Raw genomic sequence first — 10,978 nt, forward strand, 5'->3', positions numbered from 1 at the left:
CTCTGGACTATGCTACGACTTTCCCTTAAAAATTCAATGTTTTCACTGCCTATATGTTCATGTATAACGTCTGTTTATTTTGCTTTGCTGTGGTAGGTTTTTTTGATGCCTCAAATCGTGCCCCATCTAGGACACGGCGTGAGAGATCTTTTTTTTATACCATCTCTCCCCATGTTTTCTTCCCTTTTCTCATCTAAGCAAAATATTATTCTGAATAAGAATAAGAAGGCCACGCTATTTATTCATAGCCACAGCTTTGTGCACTCCGCCAATCTTTCGGACGACTGTACGTACATATTCGCGTTGTATCTCGGTGCAATGCCAATAAAGTTTATTCTGATTCTGATTCAAATGAGGGGGCGGGATTTTCTCTGTGGGGCGGGTCTGGATGTACTCCAATCTTTTTTGACCAATCAAAGCAAAGTATTCCCCTCACTGAGCTCTACTTGGTCCAGCTACCTTTAAATCATGAATTAACTGTGTTCAGAAAGTCAGGATGACAAGCGGGCAATATGGAGGACATTGGAGAACTCAGAGATGAAATGCAAAGATTTGCTGATGAAATTGAGCATTATATATTTACATTATATTTACATCCCGCGTTGTATTCCAGGGTGTGATTCATTTGCAGTGTGGACACTGAGTGGAGCAGGTCTCCTCTCTGCTGTTAGACTGACAGCTGTCAGCGCTTGGGGAAGTGGGAGGGGCTTACGGCCCACTGCCAAACGTGCTTTCATCACCAAAGTTTCCAGTAACACAGAAAAAAAGTCTCTAGATTTGTCTCTAGTCGCTTTAAAAAAAAAAAAAAGTCACTAGAGGGGTCTAAAAACTCACTAAAGAAAGTGAGAAAGTCGCTAAGTTGGCAACACTGCAGCCATGTCTGCTATTGTGCTCCAGCCCGTGCAGAAACATTGCGCTGCACATTAACAACAAAGTCCATGCTCAAACAATGTGCTGCACGTTGGTTCCGCTTCAAAAAAGGGCCTGCGTGTGTATTTTAGCGTGAGAAATACAAAGTGTGCCGTGTGCACGTCATGAAATGTGGGCGTCTCACGGTCAATGTGTTAGACTTGAGAGACCATCATTAATTTTATTTTTGATTTAGTTATTGATTTGCCCGGCCTATAAAACTCATAGATGGGCTGAATTGACCCTGATCAGATCCGCCCCCGAGAAAACCCCACCCCCTCATTTGAATATAAGAACATGAAATAAAGTGTTTAAAGTGAAAAAAACGGGGTTAAAAAATAAAAGCCCCTGAAACATGTAAAGTAGCTTTACAAAATAAAAATGTCACAAAATGAAACTCCATTATTAAATAAATAAGTAAATAAATAAATCTTGAATTAGAAAAAATAAATCTTGAAATAAAAAAATAAATTTTGAAATAATAAAAAATAAGTCTTGGAAAAAAACTACACATTTTCTATTTAAATGTTTAATTTTATGGGAACATATATTTATTTATTGGAATATTTATTATTAATTTTTAAATAACACTATTTATGTATTTATTTAATTTTGAATGAAATGGCTCTCCATACTCCAACTCTAGACCTGCCTATCAAAACTCCCTGAAGTATGCAAGTTTCTGTTTTAGTGTTTCAAACCACAATTTCTACATTTAAATCTATTTTGGCGCTGTTTATTTATTTTTAAATATCCACAAAGCAGATCATTTCCATATAAATATGTACTGGTAAGCTAAACAGGTAGGTTGTTATTCTTGCGCCTACATTACTTCAAGCTAATGAGCAAAAGTTTTGAGACTGAAAAATATAAACGTTCTAACATTTTAAAAGCTATTAGTTAACGTGTAATATTTTCACTTTTATCTCAACTCAAGTGAATGCAGTTGATTAAACGAAATAATTTCCTAATCTCATATTTTATATATTGAAAAACTAGATATTAGGAAAGGGACATAATGTTTTGCCCCATGTCTGTTTATTTGTCTGTCATGTTAAGAAAATATCTCACTGAATAGACTAAACCATCAGAAAATAATCACGGGGCGTCATCTACAACTAAAAACCTTTTGAAGTCACCTCAGTTCATGATGGCCACCACAGCTTTAACCTTAGCAAATCCAAAAATGGCTGCGACTTAATGAAGTTTACAGATCTTGAGCTAAAGTTTGATGTGGTAGCAACTGAGAGTCATCCATCCATCCATCCATCCATTATCTTTACCCGCTTATTCCATTTTGGGTCACGGGGATCGCTGGTGCCCATGTCCAGCAATCACTGTGCGAGGGGCGGGGTACACCCTGGATGGTCGCAAGTCCATCACAGGGACACATAGAGACAAACGAGACAAACAACCATTCACTCTCTCACTCACACCTAGGGACAATTTAGAGTTACCAATCAGCCTAACATGCATGTTTTTGGTCTGTGGGAGGAAACCGGAGTACCCGGAGAAAACCCACGCATGCACGGAGAGAACATGCAAACTCCACCCAGAAAGGCCCCCGAATCGGGGTTTGAACCAAGGACCTGCTCACTGAGAGGCAGCAGCTCTACCAGTTGCGCCACCGTGCTGCCCCTGAGAGTCATCCTCAACACATATTCTGAGTACCAACACGTGTTGCAAAGTCTAATATCTCAGACTGTGCAGAATGTACAATGCCAGTGTAGCGGCTAAAATCCTTAATATTTGATTACGTCACACAATCACTGTGGCATCATCTCCACAAACTTCTGCGATGTCACCTTTTATTTTTGTCCAGATTTGCATTAATTATTTACAAAGATCTCGTATTGATAACGGGAGATTCAGACCACTGCAAGCACATACCAAAGGTTCTCGATGGGGTTAAGGTCTGGACTCTGTTTTGACCAATCTATGTGTGAAAATGCCGTCTCATGCCCCCTGAACCAAAAAAAAATAAAAACGAAGTGGCATCAAGTTTTAGCAGTTTTAGGAGTTATATTTTGTCATTTTTCAAAAATGGACTTAGCATGAGCAGAAGATGAGACAGAAGACCATGGAGAATATTGTTTTTCCACACAAGGCAGCTGACGGCTCCATATGAGGTCAGAGAAATGCGTGTTTGTTTGTCCTGTGGAGCGGGTCCAGTCTGTTTACATTCACACTGCACTCGAACCGCGCTGGAGTTCTCTTCTACCGGACCGAGACCTAGGTTTTAGCCCGGGCCAGAGTTCGCCTTTTTGTTCCGTGACAGAGTTCGTTGGCGCGTTCACACCTCCCCAAACGAACCGGATTTTCTAGGAAAACGAGCTAGAGTTCGATTAAAGCGGACTAAACAGGGCTGGTGTGAATGCACCCTAGACTGCCCCCACAGGCCTGTACAGTAGGCACTAGGCATCACTTCAGCCGCCTCTCTTCTTACTCTGAGGCGCTCTCCCCACTGTCCTTTCAGTTTTTAATAATGCATTGGATGTTCTTAACCCGATTCTACTAATTTCAACAATTCCTTTAGGTGTTTTCTCTGCTCGAGGCATGCCAATAATTTGACCCTTCTGAAACAGATTAACATATTTTCCACAACCACACTCTTTCAATATGGTTGTTTAACAAATGAGAAGATACTCGCTGCATCATTTATGGACTGTACTTATACAGCACCTTTCAATCTTATCAAGATACTCAAAGCACTTTACTCTACAATCTGTGTCCTCGTTTACCCATTCATACAGCACTCTGCTATTTCTCTACAAAGAATAATCAGAGCTTTAGATCACATTCATACACCCATGGGACACACATCAGAGGCAATGAGTGGGTCAGTGTCTTGCCCAGGGACACTTCAGCATGTGACTACTGGTGGAATCGAACCCCCAACTCTCCCGTTGGAGGATGACTGCTCTAACCACTCAGCCACAGCTGCCCCACAGTTAGGGTTGAATAACTTGTTGCCAGCTGAAACAGAATCACTCATGCAGTAATTATCCAGTGGGAGGCTCGTACCTATTTACTTAGTTGAATCCAGGCGCTGGCCTGTTTAATTGTTTTGGCCAGGTAGTGTGATTTTCAAGTTTTCACCCAAACTGTATTCCTTAAATAGTGTTAATTACCTATATCTATATATATATGTGTATATATATATGAATGTTTCTGTTCCATGTCCTGAGAGGACTTCTGTTGTGACTTGGCGCTATGAATTGAATTGAAATTCTCATCTTACAATGGTCTTAGTCTAAAACTCTGGCATGAAAGGTAGTGGGTGATATGCATTCCTTAGATGTGTATGTATATATACTAGGGGTGCACTGATCAGTTTTCTGGCTGATCACCGATCTCTAAAAAGGTCTGACCTGCCGATACAGATTTAGTTTTATAAGCGACACTGTCAGGTGTTATAAGGTCACAATGCGCCTTCAATTTTACATCCTTATTTTATTGACAAACATACACTTGAACAATATACTAGAAACAATACAAACTCGTTTTAACTGGCCATGAGGTAGTGCTCTGAAATATAAATGAAGTTTAGACAATTGTTGTTAAAACTACCAAACAAAACAACAAAAAACAGCAAAATCGGTTGCTCGTGGAAGTATCGGCCGATCTCTGATCTCCCAAAATTAAGGAAATCTGGGCCGATTTATCAGCGCACACCTATATACATATGTATAAGTTAATCATGAATGTATTATTCCCTACCACCTTGCACATGTGCATAGTGTATTTTTTCAAATTTGTGTATTCTGCTTCTTTTTTTTTAAATTACAGTATTTCATGTGTTTTTTTTTTTTTGTTTGTTTCCTGTACAATTAGAACATGCATCAAATTTCCCCCTGGGATTAATAAACTATTTATCTACCTATCTATTTATCCGTCTTCTGGGACTTTAAGTTATTTTGAAACACACATAATCTCTGCTCCTGTAAATAAGAACCACGACCAGACTCTTGAAACCTCTTGTAAACCATCTGTTCGGAGGTTTAGCCAGATCGAGGGCGCCCCTAAACTGCTAAATTCATGGCAACACCAATGCGGACATGTTCCTGTTGTCAGTATTCTACATCGCTTCACAGCCTAGCTGTTTGTTTCGGTTTTTTTATTACCATTTTCTTTCATTTGTTCTTCTCATTTAGTATGTGTTTATGATTGTCTACTGTTGTCATCACTCTGTTAAATCAGGTCTCTTATAAAGGAGTCCCCCGAGGCTCAATGGGACCAACTGTACAAATAAAGGTTGACTGAAAAGATAACCTTGTTGTCTCTTATCTACCATGAAACAGTTGTAAGCTCAGATTTCAGCCTGTGTGGAAGCATCCCCTCACCTCCCCCCTCTGTAACCTCTGTCACCCTCTGCAGTGCAGGCTTTCAGGAAACTTGAGCCTTTGTGGGCCATCTGGATCTCACATTTCACAACAAAGCAACGCGCTCAGATGTGTGGCTTCACTGCTGTCAAGAGACCATCTCCTCACTCCGAGCCATTTCGTTTAAACGCGTTTTCTCACTTTGCACTGCTGCATGTGCACGTGCACGTGCAGGCTATTTGTGTTTATGGAAAAACAAAACAAAACAAAAAAAAACCCCCTGTTTGTTAAAAGCAGCTGCTGCAGAAAACAACGTGTCTTGCCTTTTGCTGAGGGTCCCGGACGGGGTCCTGTCCCTCTGCCTGCGGTTCTTGAACCAGTTGCTGACCTGGGTCAGGGACAGTCCGGTGACTTTGGCCAGGTTTTTCTTCTCGTCCGGGGTCGGGTACCTGTTGCTCTTGTAGCACTCTTTGAGCGCATTGCGCGACTTCTCCTTGAAGCAGTACACGGTCTCCTCGCCGTCCCAGATGGTTTTGGGCAGGGGGAACTTCTTCCTGAGCCGGTACTTGTCCACGGCGCCCAGGCTGCGGCCCCGGGACCTCTCCGCCTCCTTGTAGCGGGCTCTGAGGTACAGGTCCTGCAGGAAGCCGTGGTTGGACGGGTGGAAGTCGTGGCTCTCCAGGATGGCGTAGAGCTCCTTGAACTCGTCCCGGTGGAAGGCCACCAGAGCCTGGGCCTTCAGCAGGGTCTCGTTGCCACGTAGCAGCTCGGACGAAGGAGGTACGGTGGAGAGAAATCTCCACAGGCGATCCACATTGCCCGCCTGCAGAAGGGCCTCGCAGAGACACGAAACCTGGTCCGTGGAAAAACTCAGAGCCGACTTTTGGAAGCTTTGGAGCAGCTGTTCCGAAACCTGGACGGAGTCTTTCTCTTTTTTGGGCTCCTCTGGGCTGCTTTCTGATTGTTCTGTGGACTCTGAAGACAAGGAAGCCATTTTTACTTTAACTTTTTTTTTTTTTTTTTTCCTCCCCACTAGTAGTTCCTCCTCCCCCCTTGTCTCTCCCTCCCACTGCCTCTGAGTTTTCCCGTCCTCCTCCGCAGCCGAGCGAACCATTAATGTTCCTGCGAGCCCCAAACCAGGCGCGTCCCTCTCGTTGGAGGTGGATGAAACGCTGCAGATGTCTCAGTAGACTTCTTATGGAGAATTCAATCAAACATGTAACTGTTGTAGACAAGACACGTTTAGCTGGAACTGATTTCTAATTTCAAATGCAAGCAGTCCTCTTGATTTGTGTCTGGTAGCCAGGGGCGCCACCATGAGGGGGGAGGAAGGGGGAAAAGACCACAGGAAACTTTTTAGTTTTTTTCATTTATTCAACCTTTATTTATACAGCAAAGTCCATGCTCAATAATCCAGGTATACAATCCAACATTTTTCAGTCAGGTCATCTGGAAAAAATAAAGAAACTGTCCAGATGACCTGACTGAAAAATGTTGGATTGTATACCTGAATTATTGAGCATGGACTTTGTTGTTTTCAACCAGTTTGACAAGACTGTCAACAAGGAAGAGTGCCGGCAACGGAGGAGGGGGCGTACCAAAGAGACCATCTTATCACAAGCAAAACTGGTTTGTTCCACTTTGGAGTAAGCTGTTGGAGGAAGAATCAGTTTTGTTGTGTGTTTCCTTGACCGATGAAGCCTTCTGGATCGAAAGCGAAACGTTTCAGCACAAAAAAAAAAAAAGGAAACTGTCCAGATGACCTGACTGAAAAATGATGGTTTATTTATACAGGTTAATCCCATTGACTTTCAGGGACTCATTTACAAGAGAGACCTGATTTATTTAACAAAGATTATTTAACAAAGATTTATTTAACAACACAATGACAATAGACAGTCACAAAAGAGGCGTACAATTTATTTATTTTATTTTTTTTTACAAATCAAAACAATAGCAACCAAAAGGACAGTCAAAAGGAAAAGTAGCGAAAAAACTAACAAACAGCTAGATTATAAGGCAGTGTAGAAAACTTAAAAACAGGAACATGTCTGCATTGGGTTTTTGCCATGAACTTAACAGATGTTTGAAGCCACTTAGAGAGGCCATGGTCAAGAGCTTCAGATCTTTTTGCAAGATATTCCAGGAAACGAGCAGAGTAGCAGAAAGCACTTTTGCCTAGTTCAGTTCTCACTGACGGAACACTGCATGTAATAATATCCTGAGAGCGCATGTTTACAGGTTAAGACCATTGAGCCTCGGGGACTCATTTACAAGAGAGACCTGTTTTTGACAAAGAATGATGACAACACCAGCCATGTTTACATGTCCAAAATGTATAATCCAAATGTATCGTTTACATGTTTATGATGAGCATTTACATGCAGCGGGCTTTTATTCTGAATAGAAGTATTGACATGTGCAGAGTGGTAAACTTTCCTTAAAAAAACACAGAAGAAGAAGAAGAAGTTCTACTTCCGTGATGAACGTAAACAAACCTGAGCGACCAAAATGGACCCATATTATTCAATAATAATAATGACAGTGGAGACATTACTACAATAAACTACAGGTAATACAGATCATTTTGAGCTCTTTCAAAGTTTCTAGTATATGTTGTATCATTCACCGTCCAATTTTGCTTCCCCAGCATATTAGCATCTAGCCAGGCAGAAATACGTGAGGTAGACAAGTTGCACATGTGCAGTCAGGTCAGTTTTCCATGATCGGAATAAAATGATCAGATTAAGTGTTTACATGCACACCATTTGGACTATGAATCGGTATAAACCACCCCTCTCATTAGCCAGGGCCTGCCTGCCATGCAGCGGTATCTCATCCCACAGTCTTGGACCTGCAACAGAGAAAGCCCTGTTACTCGTGAGCTTAAAACTGGTGCCTAGAACCAATAAAAGCATCTGGTCTGCTGATCTCAGAGGGCGCTGTGAGACATATGGCTGCAGCAGATCAGCGAGATAAGGGGTTCTGACCATAGGCTGTAAATATTACGTATACACGGAAGGGCGGCTCTTTTGCAAAGCAATTCTGCGACATGGTTGTGAAGATCAGTCTGTCTTTATACTGCCTCTGGAGCCAGCCACATCTCACACAGACGTGAGTTTTCTGATTAAGTAAACATTATGGAACCAAAATAGTCATGAAGCAGAATTCAACTGGGTGGACCTGAAGTGTGACACGTTAAATTTGTGATGGACATCTCCCTCGTAAAGCATAACAAATTAAGTCAGTTTAGAAATCCTCTTGGTAGTTAACTATTTTATTTAAACCAAAAAAGTCCATGCTCAATAATCCAGGTATACAATTCAACAATTTTCAGTCAGGTCATCTGGACAGTCTCTTAAAAAAAAACAAAAAAACATACAGATGAACTGGCTGAAAACTGTTGTATTTTATTTAAACTACAGATGCAAAGTTTTTTCTTTGTTTATTTTCAGCATAAACACTAAGAACAAAATCTTATTTACAGTGCTGGCCTGGTAAGTACCAACTGATCAGTGCCCTGAGGTGACTCCTGTTGTGACCTGGTGCTATATAAATAAGCTGAATTGAACGGAATTGGAAGGGAAACAATACAGTTAGGCAAAAGTCATCATCAGTCTCCTCAGTAATAAATCTGTTGTTTAACCTCACAACTGGGTGGTCTGGTCACACAGACCAAAAGTCATCACTTAATCACGTTTTTGAGCTGCAAAGCAGAGTTACCTTTTCATGTGTTGCTGTTTTGCCCCTTGCGTTGCAGGACAGTGATGTATGAGGTTGGCTTCAACCTCTCCTGGGTCCATTCAGAACTCAAACTGAGGCAGCCAGAGGACGGCCAGGCTTGAACTGTTCTGTGAAAGGGCCTCAACTGTCTTTACCTTCTCTTGTTAGGAATTAAAGCCTACAGGACCCAAAAGCTGCCATGTTGTATTTTAGCTGCCATGGTGTATTTTTTGGAACCAGAGTCTGTGCACTAGGGCTTTAAATCCCACCTCCCTCGCAAGCAATCATGGTATGGCATGAGCTTTCTTTCAAGCATGAAATAAAGGTAAACATACTACAAAAACTAATAGGAATAATAATACTAATAACAAGCATGTCAGTTTTTTGTGACTTGTAAATTTGCTCAAAAATGGATGCAGAATCCTAATAACTTTTAGTGTAATTTAAAAAAAAAAAAAAGCATGTTTCTTTCACAAATTACACCCCTGACGAAAGGAACCCTTCGTCTACAACAGGATTCTTCTGCACAAGTAAAAGTTCTCACGTTACAAAGAAAGAAAAGTCAAATGATCAGCTAAAACGTGAAGTAATCTTTCATTTTTAATCGAGAAAATGGAAAACGTTTTTTGTGGTTTTTCAATTCTTTTAAAGATGTTCTACTTGTCTGTTTTTATGTGATTTTAAAAAATAGATTAGTCATAAATTGCTGGTTTGGATCAAATCTATAGGCTTTAGGTTATAATTTTGTAGAATTATTATTCAATAATAATAACAATAATTTATTTATGAAGCCCTTTAAAACAAACACAGCTGCAACAAAGTGCTGTACACATAAAAAGTGATGTGTATTAAGTAATGAATAAGGCCGTTGTAAGAAAAATATCTACCCATTTGTTCTGGTTAAACTGTTACGGTTTGACTTTTCCATATATCCCATGGTTTGTTCTACGTAAATAAGCGGTTTATGTGCAAATACTTTTTGTACAAATAATCACTAATAATTCAGCAGGTTTCCATTAGTTGCATATGTCTGAAATGGATCCAAAAGTGTGATAATTCATGTTTGTTTTCCCTTCCTTTCTCCCATGATCACATGGATTAAAATTAACAGCTTTTATCTGACTCTGCAGGTTTAAACCTGAAACTAAAGCGGGGCAAGGAAAGAACATGGAAATTATTGTGGTTTTTCTGATATATGTATGACTCAAAGATAAGAATTGAGGCTGGTTTTGCAGACCTGCATATCCTTTAACAGCCTCAGGAATGTAAATATCTTTCCTCTCATCTATATAGTACTCAATTCAAGCTAATAAACGTTTTCCTGACATAATACATGTCTGTCTCCTACAAGGGGAGGTGGAGTATTTGAATTTAATAGATAACACATACAGTTAACCTAAATTACAAACCTAGTAGGTTTTAATTCTACTTTTAGTAAAGCGCTATTAAGTGTATATCTATACAAATGGCCCAAATACAACTAAAAACCTCTTTATGAAAAATAAACACAACTTTTAGTTTAGAAGTTTAGATTGGATTACAGCGCCCCTACATTCTTCTTCTTCTTCTTTTAATTTATTGGCGGATTGCAAACTGCTTTCAGGTGCATACCGCCACCTACTGAGCTAGAGTGTGCAACACATGACCTCTGTCCCTAAATTCTTTTTTTTATGTTAATGTTTTTCAAATATGTAACCAATGCTTTTCTGACGTCTTTTATCTTATCCTTCTCCCCTTCATTTCCTAAAATTCCTCCTAAACTCCAAGCTCTCCCTGTCTCTTTGACTTTTCTTTTCAGTCTCTCCCTTTCTTCCGTATATTTAATGCAATCCATCAATACATGTTCCACACTTTCAGTTTCCCCACATTCCTCGCATCTATTGTTATTCCTTTTCCCCAATATGAACATTGTGTCATTAAGGAATGTGTGCCCCACCCTCAGTCTCATAAGTATCACCTCCTCTCTTCTACTTCTTTCTCTACACGTTGTTATTTTAACTGATTTTTGAATCCTGAATAATTTT

The 10,978-nt window shown here is 40.3% G+C and overlaps 1 protein-coding gene across 1 annotated transcript in view; it reads right to left on the reverse strand.

Moving 5' to 3' along the window:
• six5 (SIX homeobox 5) overlaps positions 1-6,259 on the reverse strand; it is an 11,847-nt gene extending 5,588 nt beyond the window's left edge. The window contains exon 1 of the mRNA XM_037678187.1: positions 5,555-6,259. Within this exon, the coding sequence (XP_037534115.1) occupies positions 5,555-6,225 (671 nt within the window). The 5' untranslated portion in view covers positions 6,226-6,259. The remainder of the gene's footprint in view (positions 1-5,554) is intronic.
• Between the last annotated feature and the right edge of the window lie 4,719 nt (positions 6,260-10,978).

Source organism: Nematolebias whitei, chromosome 6, assembly GCF_014905685.2.
Source record: "Nematolebias whitei isolate Nwh7 chromosome 6, NemWhi1, whole genome shotgun sequence".
Classification (NCBI taxonomy): Eukaryota; Metazoa; Chordata; class Actinopteri; order Cyprinodontiformes; family Rivulidae; genus Nematolebias; species Nematolebias whitei.